Here is a 14,741-nt window from a genome sequence, read left to right as displayed (position 1 = left end):
CGAGGATGTTCAGACAGAATAGAGCAGGAATCAGAGCAATAATACTCATAGTAATCTCTGTACATAAAAGTCTAGCAATGACAAAGTAATTATATCCAGTGATAGAATGATGACGCCATGTGAAGAAAGGAGCATTTCATAGAAACAGGCGAATTGTGGTAAAAGTTATTTTCAATGGACAAAAACAGGTAAGTACGTTTGACACCTTTATTAGTTTGTATCACACATTGTATTACTTGTCGTAGCATTTAAATTGTCATCATTTGTTCGAATGGTGATGAAACTTTCTAAAACGTGTTTCACATACATCAATAAATATTGGGTCAATAATATTAAATAAGTATATACATGAATAAGTAAATGAATCGTTCACAACCACCACCAACCTGAGCAGATACCAGGACTAACAGTCTGGTGGAAGCGGTGGTCAACAAATTAATGTCATATTTTAATAGCGATGACATGTAATAAACTTGTTTTCTCCCACAATATTTTGTCAATATGGTGAGTGGGCGTGGCCGTAGATCTGCGCATTGTGATTGGTCGAGACGATGTTGCCAGTGCGGTGGTGAGCAGCAGGGTTCGTGTTGCTCTCAGCAGTCATGATGGCGCTGAGCGGTGCAGTCAAAGGTAAGAAGCTGCTTCTTCTTTCTTCACCCTGTTACTGCGACTGCCTCGGCCTTCACTCTCAGAGACACAGGAAGATCAGCTTCACCCTCCAACAACACTTTCTGTCAGCAGTTTGCGTCAGGGAAGCTGCGGCGGCGGCGTCATGTTTCTGGGACTCGATGCTAATCAGTTAGCATCATCAGCTAGCCTCAGTTAGCAATGCGACCACAGCACCTAAACTACTCAGTGTCGTTGAGCTAACTAGCATTGTGACAGCGTCGGTGGTGATTTATTGTCGTTCTCTGTAATGTCACTGGACCAAAAGACTCTGTGACCCCTCACCAGGATGTTCTGATCTCCTTCAGCCGTCCGGCGGCTTCATCGAACTCGATAAGAGTGTTTGGAGATAAGTAGCGGTGTTAGCAGGCGGCTAGCTCCGTTCGTTCGGTGTTCCCTTCACCTGTGTCATCATCGCGATATGAACAAGCGTTATTCAGTATAATGTCGCCGTTTGGAAGGTTCCCGATATAATGTGGTTGTTGAGAAGGTTTCCTCCACAGTGTCAGGTGTCTTCAGTCCGGTTCTGGTCGCTGGTTCTCGGTGCAACAACACAACTCCTACCAGCCTCTCATCGCCATCGCCCCAATCAAGTGCATCCAAACTTAACGACAGTAAACCAACAACCAGAGATAGACACACAGTCAGTGCAGTGCATGAGGCTCAATACAACACCAGCACAAGAAACAGCATCTCACCATCACAGCAGCCCTTTCTTATGAAGCGTCGCTACCTGTTGCGCACATCAAAGCCTTTTGTGTTGCATTATTTCAGCGTCGAAGAGTTTCACACACTGTCAGTCGGAGCATCGGAGAGGCAGCAACAGCAAGACCTCAGGGTTCTGGCCTGCAGGAAGCTCTGACAAACAGAGACAGTTGTTGTTGTTGTTGTTGATTTGCGCTTGCCTGGCTGCTGTGAAGGCTGTCCGCACCTCTGACTACTGGTGAGAGAAGCTAGTGTCAGTAAAATGTGGGGCTACCACAGCTGTTGGCAGGCAGTGGTTTGTTAGGACAGTGTAATTACACTCCAGTTGATGATGTCGAGTGTGATGGCTCAGTCAGTGTGCAGGCTTCGGCCTGCACCGGGATTTACTTGGAATCTCTCTACTGTTTCGGAGGAAACTCTGCTATTGACAGTGAATAAACAGTTATTGGCAAAACAAAAGTGCAGTTGATGCTCTGAAACATGCTTGGACTGGTTGTTGTCTTGTCTATGATGTTTAATCCTTGAAAAAAGACAAGAAATAAAGCGATCTTGTGCCGTTCCAATACTGAAAGTTTGTTTTGTTTTGTTTGTGCTGTTTTGATTGTATTTGCCAAGAATTGAAGCAATGTTCTGTGGCTGTAGAGCAGATATATTCCCATGTGTTGGAGACTTTAACCGTGAACAGTTAGCCAGTGTGACTCTGAATGTAATGTTTTCTTCTAATTGGCAAAGGATTAAATTGATTAGCGTCTTGAATGGCTTCGAGGTTCAATATAAATACTGGTGTTTTGTGGCACTGACTCTTTAATCTGCAGTTGGTCTCTGAAACCAGGTAGTTTGGGTTGTTGTTGCCGTCTCCATCAGTCTGCATTGGTGGCTTCAGACAGTGGTTTAAGCCGATAGTCCTGAACCACCCTGGACTTGGGGAAATCTTCATGACAAGTCAAAACATTGAAATTACCCAGAACACCTCACATGTGAAGCTTCCAAGAGCATTCCTGAAGGATCCAGCAGCAGTTTGAACAACACAAACTAAACTCAAACTTTAAACTCCCGTGACGGTTGCCATATTTTCTTGTCATTATGAGGCCACTTGTTGTTATTTCTGCTGTGTGTGTTGTCAGACCTCAGGCTGGAGTTCACCAGCGTGGGAGACTGATTGTCTGATTAAAAAAACAGAAATATTACAGTATTGATGTTTATCTCTGTTATCCTTTTTGCTCTGGCGATGAACATGGTGGTTAAGGCTGCGGAGGCGGAGTGCAGAGGGCCTCTATCTAAATCAGGTGTTCGACAGCCCCCCATAAGAGCCTATATGGATGACCTCACCATCCTCACGACATCAGTCCCAGGGAGTAGGTGGATCTTGCAGGGATTGGAGAGACTCATCACATGGGCGAGGATGAGCTTCAAGCCCTCCAAGTCAAGGTCCATGGTACTGAAGAGGGGGAAGGTGGCGGACAAATTCCTGTTTTCAATCTCAGGCATGGCAATCCCATCCATCACGGAGCAACCCCTCAAGAACTTGGGGAAGCTCTTTGACGCTACCTTGAAAGACTCTGCTGCCATCCAGAAGTCTACCGAAGAGCTAGGAGGTTGGCTCATAAAGGTGGACAAGTCCGGCATGCCTGGCAGATTCAAAGCTTGGATCTACCAGCATTCCATCTTGCCCAGAGTCTTGTGGCCTCTCCTTGTGTATGCAGTCCCAGTAGCAACTGTGGAATCGCTTCAAAGGAAGATCAGCAGTTTCCCTCGCAGCCTCGACAGCCCTGCCCTGTATGTGTCAAGCGACACCTTGCGGCCACCGTTCAGTGGGCTTACTGAAGAGTTTAAGATGGCACGCACGAGAGAAGCCCTACAGTACAGGCATTCCAAAGACTGCAAGGTCTCATCAGCTGGGATCGAAGTGAGGACAGGAAGGAAGTGGAAGGCGGCCAAGGCAGTGGAGGTGACAGAGTCCTGCCTAAGGCAAAAGGCACTGGTGGGGGTCGTGGCGATCGGAAGAGCAGGCTTGGGATACTTTCCAAAGACCAAAGTCAGCCAGGCCCAGGGCAGAGACAGACACCAGCTACTCAAGGAGGAGGTAGTGCATAGCAGTGGGACTCTGGCAGCAGGGAGCATGGACTAGGTGGGAGGGCACGTTGCAGCGTAAAGTCACCTGGTCTAACATCATGCAGGCAGACTTCCACCGCGTCCGGTTCCTGGTGCAGGCAGTGTACGATGCCCTGCCCAGTCCAGCAAACCTCCATGTGTGGGGAAAGACACCTTCATGCCCCCTTTGCTCCGGAAGAGGCTCCTTAGAACATCTCCTCAGCAGCTGCCCAAAGGCCCTGGCCGATGGTCGCTACTGTTGGCGTCATGATCAGGTGCTCAAGGCAGTGGCTGAGACTATAGCCTCAGCCATCAGCAGCTGCAAACAACATTGCGCTCCGAAGAAGGCAACCCCCTTCATCAAAGCAGGAGAGAGACCCCGGGAAGGTCCACCGAAAACAACAGGCCTCTTCCTGCAGGACGCTCTCTCTGCACAGCGCTCAGCCGGTTGGGTGCTACAGGGGCGGCCAAGAAGAGAGCCATCCAATCCGCAAGTGAAGCTGCAGAGAAAGCCACAGGGTGGTTGTGGCTGAAAAGGGCAGATCCCCGGCTGGGTCGCCCGGTGGGAGGGTATCTGATGTTGCAAGACCCGAAATACCCGATGAGCCCAGGAATCACATCACTGATGATGCTGTCCCAGTGCATCTATGAGATATTTCTTTAAAGTAAAGTTTGTTTTTTTCCTTTGCAGAAAATCCTTACAGTCATCTAATAGACACGCTGAGTGAGAGTGGCCTCAAGTTCTTTAATCCACTGAAACTAGAGGATCCAAGATATGGTGAGTCAGAGAAAGCATCGAACTGTCTAGATGGTAAATGGACTGCACTGACACAGAATTAACCCGAACCCTAACCCAAAGGGCTTCACAAAGGCCTCTCATTCACCCATTCACACAATCTGTCTGTCTGTCCGTCTCAGAAAGTCTTCTGACATCAACGCATGTTGGTATCCAAGTTTTTGAACCAATATAAAGATTATTGCCATATTCTACTTTACTGGCTGTAGTGTGTGTGTGTGTGTGTGTGTGTGTGTGTGTGTGTGTGTGTGTGTGTGTGTGTGTGTGTGTGTGTGTGTGTGTGTGTGTGTGTGTGTGTGTGTGAGACCTGTCCGGCTGCTGTTTAGTCAGCAGCTTTAACTGCAGTTGTGTTGTTGACGGAGGGAAATGAAGCATAGCTCTGTGTTTGCTGCGTGCAGACAAGCTTCCTCTGTCCATCCGCGTCCTCCTGGAGGCGGCCATGCGCCACTGCGACGGCTTCTACACTACAGAGGCCGACGTCCAGAACATCCTGGACTGGCAGCAGCAGCAGAACCGGGTCGAGGTGCCCTTCTCACCGGCCCGGGTCCTCCTCCAGGACTTTACGTGAGTGTCTCATCCTCAGCGACTGTACCTCCTTCACCTCCTTCACCTCCTTCACCACCACCACCAGCACCACCATTACTAGGTGGTGTCATAGCTTCTTCATCCTGATTTCACGCTGGTGAAATCAACTGACCTTGACCTTCTCAAGGTGAACTGGTTGTCCTCCTCTTCCTCCTCCTCCTCTTCTTCTTGACAGGGGGATCCCTGCCATGGTGGACCTGGCAGCCATGAGGGACGCTGTGGCCAAACAAGGCCGGGACCCCACCCTGGTCCACCCCAGATGTCCCACAGACCTCATTGTCGATCACTCTTTGCAGATCGATTATAGCAAATGGTGAGTTTACATCACCTGGTCCTCCAGTCACCTGGTCTGCTGCTGCTGCTGCCCGTTGTTGCTAACTCCAGACCCTCCTGTGGTCTCTGGTTCCCTCCAGTGCCATCCAGAACTCTCCAAACCCTGGTGGTGGGACCAGTGGGACCGGCGGTCCCTCCCAGAGCCAGGCTCCGCCCAGATCCACGGCCTCCAGACACCCACCCAGAGGGTGCGGGGCGCCCCGGGGCTCCTGCAGCAAGGCGGCCTGCAGCGACCCTCCTGCAGCAGCGTCGGTCCAGCAGATTGAGAACACGCCCCTCCTCTGCCCCTTCCACCTCCAGCCCGTCAACCAGTGAGTCGCACACTGCTGCTCCTCCACCTCCTGAGCCACTACATCCACACCAACATCTCATTCTCACAGAATAAGTGATGATGAAATGAGAAGAATGGAGCTAAGACACCTTGTGTTCCCAGGTTTTGAGTGTCCAAAAGGGGGCGCTGCAAGGTTCGGTATTAGGACCTCTTCTTTTTGTTATGTAAATTAATGAACAAGGACAAAACCTCATCAGATGCAAACATGCATTTTTGTGCCAATGACACAATTGTTTATTGTTTTGTCTTGACTCCTGCTGAAGCCATTGAATCTCTGCAGAATGCTTCCCGGAGCTTTAAGCCCCATATTGACAATCTTATGAAGAAAATCAAACACAAATTGGGCTTTTTCTTTCTAATCAAATGTTGATTTTCTTTTGAGACAGAAAACTGCTGGTCGCTGTAACGTCTTTATCAGTTTTAGATTATGGAGACCTGTTGTGTATGAATGCCACAGATAAATGTCCTGCTGCTCTGAGGTTCTTTACTAACTGTAGACCTGTTACTCATCACTGTGATTTGTGTTCTGGAGTGGGATGACCCCCTTTGTCACAGTGGTAGGTTTTTATTTACAAGGCCGTACTCGGACTATTGCCCATTGATCACATGGAGGAATGCTGACTCTTATGGTTTGACCTGTTGCTTTCCGTCCCGTTTGCCCGCACAGAGTTGGAAGAAGGGCTTTCGTCTACTCTGCTCCTTCCACTGGGAACTTGTTGCAAACAGACTGGAAGTTGTCTGAGCTCATTTCTTGAAATGCCTTTAAATCCAGACTAAGAGCGCTGGAGAGAACCTCCCTCTATTGTGCCTGTTTTTCTTTTATATATATAATTTTACTCTTAACGGTTGATTTTGAAATTGGCCAGGACTCCCTTGGAAAAGAAATGTTTAATCTCAATGGGACTTTGCTGGTAAAATAAAGGTTAAATTAAAAAAATCTACCTGAACCAGCTGATTAGGTGAGTTGCTGGTTGGTGAGCTGAACTCAGACCTGCTGTATTTGATGGTTTTGTTCTCCTGCAGAATGGAAACCACTCTGAAGAATCAGGAGATGGAACTAATCCGAAACAAAGAGAGACTTCAGTTCTTCAAGGTGCAGCACAAACGAAAATGTTTTCATTTTTCTTTGTTAGTATGAATTATTGAGATGAAGCAAAGACTTGGATGCCAGTGAAATAGTAGCACAGCTGTATTCTTCATGAAATGTCCAAAATCAAATCTTTTTTTTTTGTCACCTGTCAATCAAACAGTGGTGTTCGAAGGCTTTCAAGAACGTGAACGTGGTTCCTCCAGAGGTAGGTGCTGTCCACCAGGTGAACCTGGAGCACCTGTCCAGGGTGGTGCAGGTCAGCGAGGGCTTCATCTACCCCGACAGTGTAGTGGGAACAGACTCCCACACCACCATGATCAACGGACTGGGCATCCTGGGCTGGGGTGAGTACGCTGACTCTCACTCTACCTCACTCCCTCACTCTCCCACTCTTTCTAACCCTAACCCTGCTGCCCCCTGCAGGTGTGGGGGGGATCGAGTGTGAGGCGGTGATGTTGGGCCAGCCGGTGTCTCTCTGGCTGCCCCCGGTGGTGGGCTGTAAGCTGGTGGGCTCCGTCAACCCATTGACCACCTCCATAGACATCGTCCTGGGCATCACCAAGGTAACACTGGCAGTGTTGTGTGCAGCTGTGGTGGCCTCACATCTGTGAAGCTTCTCAGGGGTCCAGGTCGTCTTCACCGTGAAGAGTGAAGTCTGTTCGACTGGACTTTGCGTTTTCCTCAGCTTCACTCTTCTACATGCTGATATTTTTCTTCAGACAACATTTTTTGCTCAGATGTTTTCCTCCTCTTGCCGGCTTCCTGCTGTAGCACCTGAGGCAGGCCGGGATGGCCGGGAAGTTTGTGGAGTTCTTCGGAGCGGGCGTCTCCCAGCTGTCGGCGCCGGACCGGACCACCATCGCCAACATGTGCCCCGAGTACAGCGCCACCATCAGCTTCTTCCCCATCGACGCAGTCACACTGCAGCACTTTAAAAAGACACGTGAGTCGCCTGAATGGAGGAGTTTGTCAGTTTTAGTGGTTTGGTCTTTGCTCCACATGCAGCAGGATACGTTTGAGTTGTAACAGCACCTTTTTGCCATGGGGGTCTCTGCATATTATTACATATATTGTTACTTGGCGGCAACATGAGGATGACACTGTGTCACATTTCTGCCGCTCCAGATCTGTCACAGGAGAAGGTGGAGCAGCTGGAGTCGTACCTGAAGGCCGTGAAACTTTTTCGAAACTACGAAGATCCGTCTGAAGACCCCGTTTACTCCGAGGTGGGAACGCCCTCAGACTTTAAAAAGGAAAGGAAACTGGATGTTAAGCTGACGACGATGTGTTTTTGGTGTTGATGTAGGTGATGGAGATCAACCTGAGCTCCGTGGTCCCGTACGTGAGTGGCCCTAAGAGGCCTCAGGACCGAGTTGCCGTCAGCAGCATGAAGGACGACTTCCAGCTCTGTCTGGACCAGAAGGTGGTGGCAAACACACACACACACACACACACACACACAGCCATCAGCACAGCTCAAGCCTCGTCACACCAACACAGCTGTTTCTGAAACCAAACTTTTCTCCGTCAGATTAGAACCACATGAATCCGTGAATATAAACCATGTGATGCACCTGCCCGAGCACTAGGCGGCGATATCAATCTGAACAGGAAGACCATGTAGGCCAATCACAAGGCAGGAAAACCAACAATGTGGAATTGAAGTAGGGTGGAGTCTTTGGTGAGAACTGACAGCTAGGTGGCGCTGCTGCTCACTGGAACACCAGCACTAAATCAATAGAAAGTCAGCACAGTGTGGGCTGGCAGTGGTGTCAGTCAAAGCACAGTGACACGCTAAGCACTGATTAGATGCTACATAGCGCTAGCAGTGTTTTGGCTAACCCCTAGTAGTACTAGTACTAGTACTAGTCCACTAGGTGGCGACACCTCGTCACTCACTATGACTCAGTTGAACGATGCCATCAAAAGATGGTGCAGTTTTCCTTCTCCACTGGTGACTGTCAAGAACGATGAAGCTGCTCCCGACGTGCAGGTGGAAGAACTACACTCGGCCTGGGCTAAACCTAACCCTAACTCTGGCCTTGCTTCTTGCAAGGAGCGAGCGCTTTGCAATCCCATGATGCAACTTCCTGTCTCCGAGGCAGCCGTTGATCCCACAGTTGCGTCTGAGACATTTCTAACGAGGAAGCATCAGCAACAGTCATTACTCAATAATGGCAACCTGTGATACCCTCTTGAGCTAATACATGCTAACATGCTAACATGCAGGCCAGAATCACCATATGCAGCTATTTTGGGTTTTTCTTTGGGAGGTCAGCAGCTGGGCAGCATACAGCACTGAGCAGAGTCTGGTGCCCCCTGCTGGGAGCATAGAGCAGCAGCAGTCAACAGCCAAACTGTCAAACAGGAACCCACGTTCTTCCTCCTCCTCCTCCTCTTTGTATGTGTGTGTGTGAATGTGTCAGCACTTGCATGTGGAAGAGAAGTCATCTGGAGCCAAATGCATGTAATGACATCATTGCTGTGGTGTTGGTTCTCCTAGACTCTGGTTCCTAGGATGGTGCGCTGGGTTTCAGGAGCTTCCAGCTGCGCCACTACGGAATGGAACTTTTTTTTAGACCAATTAAATGACACACTTGACATTATCACAGGGTACACTAGTGTGCCGCCACCAGTGGTTGAGGAACCTGTTGGCCCCTCGGGCAGGTGGAGCTGATGCAGTTTCCTCCTTCTAAAGGTGGGCTTCAAGGGCTTCCACATCTCCAAGGAGAAGCAGGCGACCGCCGTCCCCTTCCTGCACGACGGCCGACACTTCCAGCTGGGCCACGGCTCCGTGGTGGTGGCCGCCGTCATCAGCTGCACCAACAACTGCAACCCCTCCGTCATGCTGACTGCCGGTGAGCCCAGCTGACGACCGGCTGCACCCGGAGGAGCTGCTCCTCCTCTTAACCTCTGGCGGTGTGACTGACAGGTCTCCTGGCCAAGAAGGCGGTGGAGGCGGGGCTTGTGGTGCGGCCCTACATCCGGACCAGCCTGGCGCCGGGCAGCGGGATGGTCACACACTACCTCAACACCAGCGGAGTGCTGCCATACTTCAGCCAGCTGGGGTACACACACACACACACACACACACACACACACACACACACACACACACACACACACACACACACACGTATATCCTCTCTTTCTCTCCACATGAATTTTGTCCATGTGGTGAATCAGATATTGAAATTAATAATTGATGGTTGATTAATAGTTGAATAATGACATTCATAACAGATATTGGTTTGATATTGATTGCCCACCCCCACCCCACCGCAGCTTCGAGGTGATTGGCTACGGCTGTGCCACCTGTGTGGGAAACACGGCGCCGCTGCCAGAGTCGGTGATCGGCGCCATCCAGCAGGTGAGAGCAGCTTCCTGCAGCAGCTCTGCCCCACTGCCCCCCCCCCCCCCCCCAACCGTGACCCTGACCCTGTTCCTGCTCTGTCCACCAGGGGGAGCTGGTGGCCTGCGGTGTCCTGTCTGGTAACAGACACTGTGAAGGTGGAGTGTGTGGCGGCGTGCGAGCCAACTACCTGGCGTCACCGCCGCTGGTGGTGGCCTTCGCTCTGGCTGGAACCGTGGCCATCGACTTCCACACAGAGCCACTGGGTGGGTCACACACACACACACACACACACACACACACACACACACACACACACACACACACACACACACACACACAGTGTCTGTTCAGGGGCCGCAGGGAAGATGAGCTCAGGAATCCACTGTTGGTCAGAGTCGAGGAGGAAGAGGAGAACAAGATGAAGGAGGAGGAGGAGGAGGGAGAGGAAGGGTTTAGAGGAAGAAGAGGGAGGTGGGAAGAGCCGAGTTCAGAGTTGCTATGTCAGTCAGAGTCATTGAGCTGCATTGATGGAAAACGACTCTGAATTGAACAAAAACCATCAAGAAGGAAACCACAATCATTGTGTAGCAGCTGGTTGGACTCAGGATCAAACTGCAGCTGATCAAAGTGTTGACTGTGCACGGCGCAGGTGTGACATCACAAGGGGAGGAGGTGTTCCTCCGAGACGTGTGGCCGTCCCGGGAGGAGGTGATGCGGATCGAAGAGGACGCCGTCATCGCCACCATCTTCAGGGAGCTGAAGGAAAGGTCAAAGGTCAGAGCACCGTCCCTCCTGCGTCCTGTCCCAGGCTCATTCAACCTGAAAGTGTCTGTGGTGCCGCCAGCGCTGCTGTCCGTCAGTGCAAGCAAACTGAGTCTCCAGCATCACTAAGTGAACAAAAGAAATCATAATAAACCAAACAGGCTGCAGGTATTTAAAGTTTACTTGTATACATTTGCTTCATTCTAATTTCAGATGTAAAGTTAAATGTGCTTCATTGATTGACAGCTGAGCTGAACAGCCGATGATGTCACCTTGAGCAGCACAATTAAAAACCCAGTTATTCAACACTGAAATTCTGATGAAACCCAACCAGATCCACTGAGTCTCAGCCACAGTATTTTTCCAACGTGGCTTCAGTTGTTGGTTTCTGGGATGCTGCTGAAAGGTGCTGCTCCCTGGTGGTGGTGCTGGGAATGTGCACACTGACTTTAATGGCCGCAGTCTGCTGCAGAGCTGTGAAGGCACCACAGAACTCTTGGTTTGAAGTGGAGGTGAAGCTCTGATTCAACTGCCGACAGAAACATTAACCCTCTTCTTCCTCCTCCTCCTCCTCTTCAGAGAGTGAACCCAGTCTGGGACTCCCTGCAGTCTCAAGACCAGGTCTTGTTCTCCTGGGACGTCAGGTCCACCTACATTCGCTCTCCGTCCTTCTTCAGCCACTTGGTGAGTAGGTCCCACCTGAGGAGCGGGAGAGCCCTCCCTCTGTCTCCCCCAGGTCCTAAAGCCTCTCCTCCTGTGTGTCAGAGTGCGGAGGTCCCCGGTCCTACGTCCATCCGAGACGCCCACGCACTGCTCTTCCTGGGTGATCGTGTGACCACGGACCACATCTCTCCGGCCGGCAGCATCGCCAGGCTCAGCACCGCCGCCAAGTACCTGCAGAGCAAACGGTAAAACACCATTCAGTCCCTAGAACAGGCGTGGGCAAGCTACGGCTCGGGGGCCATATGCTGCCCATTAAGCTTCTTAATCCGGCCCGCCGAACTTGAAGAGATGATATTAATTGTCAATCAGTCATCTAACGGCTGTAGCTCCTCCCCGGCAGCGAAATACCGTGGTGGTTCTGGGTGGTTCTGGGTGGTTCTAAGAGCCTGGTGGGGCTTCAAAGACACTGGTTTGGTTGCAACTTTGCTTTGCTTCATTTTCCATTGACATTAAAGCAACATGTTTTCTCCATGATATCCCAGGATACATTGTTTCCTCCACCAGAACACTCCGTCCATCTGCTGCTGCTCCGGCCCCTCTAGAACCCACTGTGGCAGCACCAGTCAAATAGTTTGCCCAGCCCAGTGCCAGGCAGTCCAGGGAAAAGTCCATGGCTGGTTCTAGGGTGGTCCTGGGGTGGTTCTAAGTGGTTCTGGTGGTTGTAGGGTCTAGAAACTGGACTCTTGTATTTGCAGACTGACGCCGCGGGAGTTCAACTCGTACGGCGCCCGCAGAGGGAACGACGCAGTGATGACCAGAGGGACGTTTGCCAGCATCAAGCTCCAGAACCGCCTGTTGGGCAAAGCGGGACCCAAGACTCTGCACATTCCTTCAGAGCAAGTGGTGAGAAAGTCAGAAGGACCTCACAACATCTGGAGTCTTGAGTGGTCTGACTGTTTGGCCCTGACATCACTTCCTGTTTGTGGCGCCAGCTGGACGTGTTTGAGGCGGCCGAGCTGTACCAGAGAGACGGAACCGAGCTCATCATCCTGGCCGGAAAGGACTACGGATCTGGGAGCTCCAGGGACTGGGTGGCCAAGGGACCTCACCTGCTGGTAACGTCTCACTGGGGAGCAGGGAAGATGAAGCTTCTGCTGGTTTCACTCCTGGGATCCTGAAAAACACTTTGGAAGGACAATGTGGAAAGAAGCTCTGCATTGTGAATATTGAGAATAGAACAGAATAGAAAAGAACAGAATAGAACGGAATATAATATAATATAATATAATATAATATAATATAATATAACAGAATATAACAGAACAGAGCAGAGCAGAGCAGAGCAGAATAGAATAGAATAGAATAGATGATCTTTAGTGATCCCAAATTGGGAAACTACACTGTGACGCCTCTAAAAACGATTCAATAAAACTGGAGAGTAATTACAGTAATGACACAGTCAGGTGAATCTACATGCAACAAACACACAAGCAGAGTGTGCTAATGGCAGTTCAGTTGTACAGAGGCAGACAGTGAATACAGTGCGCACCAGGCCTGTAGGCGGCAGTAGTTGCATTCACCCTTAATGAGAGTAGAAGTACAGTATAGCTACAGTCATCAGTAATGATCACATTGAGTTGCATGCATCTGCGTTCAGAATGCAGAGGAGAGAAGATGGTGAATCCAGTGTGTGCCAGGTATTTTGGTGTAGCAGCGACCCCTGGTGGATGAAGCTGGCTGTTTATCTCTCTCCTGCTGCTCCAGGGCGTGCGAGCCGTGCTGGCCCAGAGCTTTGAGAAGCTGCACAGGAAGCAGCTGGTGGGGATGGGAATCCTGCCACTGCAGTTCCTCCCGGAGCAGAGCGCCCTCTCACTGGAGCTCAGCGGCAAGGAGCGCTTCAGCATCGCCCTTCCAGAGGGGGCGCTGCAGAGCCCCAGACAGCAGCTCCTTGTCCAGGTAGGTCCCAGACCGCCACTGCATCATCACCACTGCACCTCCAGACCACCACTGCATCTCCAGACCATCACTGCACCTCCAGACCACCACTGCATCATCACCACTGCACCTCCAGACCACCACTGCATCATCACCACTGCACCTCCAGACCACCACTGAATGTGGTGCAGCCTGGTTTGACCTGTGTTCCTCCCACTGCTCTGTTCCAGACCAGCACTGGAAAGTCCTTCAATGTCACCGCACTGCTGGACTCTGACGTCGACCTGGTCCACTTCCAGCACGGAGGCCTCCTCAGATACGTCGCTCGGACTTTTCTGTGAGAAGAACCGCGATCCACCACCTGGTGGTTGTCTCTGCCCTGGCTGCCCCCCCCACCCCACCCCTCCTCTTCAGCTCAGACATCTTCATCATCATCATCTTCATCACCATATTTAAAAACACTCATTGTTTCACTACAACAATGTGACTCGCTGACGTCGTCGTTTCCTTGGGGCTCCACGTTTGCTGAAACTTCGGACTCGTACTTGAACCACTCATCATGCTGCGTTCAAGGCCCGGTCTGCCCGAAGGAAGCGGTGCCTTCTCCATCCTGTCGTTGCCTGCCTGGGTGATGATGACCTTCAACATCATTCAGTGTATTTAAACAGCGACTGGAACCTGCAGAAGATGGAGGGACGTTTGTTTCACGGCCGGCTGGAGACCAGAAGAAGAAGAAGACGAGAATCCTGCCGTCTGCTGGTGTCGGTAGATCAACTCCATGGTGCTCAGTGGTACCGTGGCAGCAAGATGCTGTTAGGTTGGATGCAGAACCCCTCCCCACCACCACCACCACCGGACCCCACACCCCAAACATCCATGTAAATGTTCTAATGTTGTTGTTAACTAGTACTTACAACATGTGACACCCTTGTGTCTTACGTGGCCTAAACTATCGACGTGTAAATTAAAGTTGTGTTTCATATTTCTTGAATTCAAAATGCCTTTTGCTGACATTTTAATGGAAATACACTCACTTTTAAAATGTCAACTGAGTCTAACTGTTTTTTCCTTTTTTAGCCTACCAGCTTGATTTCTTCCAGACTGGAAAGAGAGAAACATTTAGATGCGTCTTGTGTGTTCAGCCACTAGGTGGCCTGAAAGATGTCGGACGAAAAACGTTCAGGAAGCAGCTTCATGTTGGAAGAGAAGTTGTCCTCTGTTGTCTTGTGTAGCGCCTGGATGGTGTCAAATCGAAGTTTGTCCACGAGAACTACAACAGAACAGCGGTGGCCGCCATGCATTTCCTGCCATCAGTGAGGTCAAATTCAGTCTGCAATCCTCAAAAAGACATCACAGCTGACTGGCGCTTTCATCCTTGATGGTTGTTTTGTTCAATTCACAACAGTTTTCCATCGATGCAGCTCACTGA

General features: G+C 50.5%; 1 protein-coding gene across 1 annotated transcript; it reads left to right on the top strand.

Annotated features, from left to right (window-relative positions):
* The first annotated feature begins 477 nt into the window (after positions 1 to 477).
* On the top strand, positions 478 to 14,360 carry LOC142899343 (iron-responsive element-binding protein 2-like). The gene is made up of 22 exons (XM_076042902.1): positions 478 to 630; positions 4,154 to 4,240; positions 4,657 to 4,822; positions 5,019 to 5,156; positions 5,257 to 5,487; positions 6,531 to 6,600; positions 6,758 to 6,941; positions 7,021 to 7,160; positions 7,369 to 7,540; positions 7,723 to 7,823; positions 7,904 to 8,020; positions 9,296 to 9,455; positions 9,530 to 9,665; positions 9,883 to 9,967; positions 10,059 to 10,215; positions 10,602 to 10,726; positions 11,294 to 11,398; positions 11,480 to 11,622; positions 12,133 to 12,280; positions 12,370 to 12,492; positions 13,142 to 13,333; positions 13,543 to 14,360. Exons 1-22 carry the CDS (start codon positions 603 to 605, stop codon positions 13,651 to 13,653), a joined length of 2,919 nt encoding a protein of 972 aa, XP_075899017.1. The 5' UTR covers positions 478 to 602; the 3' UTR covers positions 13,654 to 14,360.
* The last annotated feature ends 381 nt before the right edge of the window (positions 14,361 to 14,741 follow it).

Source organism: Nelusetta ayraudi, unplaced genomic scaffold (genome assembly GCF_046127955.1).
Source record: "Nelusetta ayraudi isolate G7.1 ecotype Tasmania unplaced genomic scaffold, CSIRO-AGI_Nayr_v1 ptg000071l, whole genome shotgun sequence".
NCBI classification, from domain to species: domain Eukaryota; kingdom Metazoa; phylum Chordata; class Actinopteri; order Tetraodontiformes; family Monacanthidae; genus Nelusetta; species Nelusetta ayraudi.
This window is presented reverse-complemented; position numbering and strand designations above follow the sequence as displayed.

Bases quoted from the DNA above. Each gene is read 5' to 3' on its own strand.
- LOC142899343 (XM_076042902.1), top strand. From the start codon at position 603: ATGATGGCGCTGAGCGGTGCAGTCAAAG. The intron at 5,157-5,256 runs GTGAGTTTACAT...GGTTCCCTCCAG, and splicing joins CAGATCGATTATAGCAAATG to TGCCATCCAGAACTCTCCAA. The intron at 7,824-7,903 runs GTGGGAACGCCC...GTGTTGATGTAG, and splicing joins AAGACCCCGTTTACTCCGAG to GTGATGGAGATCAACCTGAG.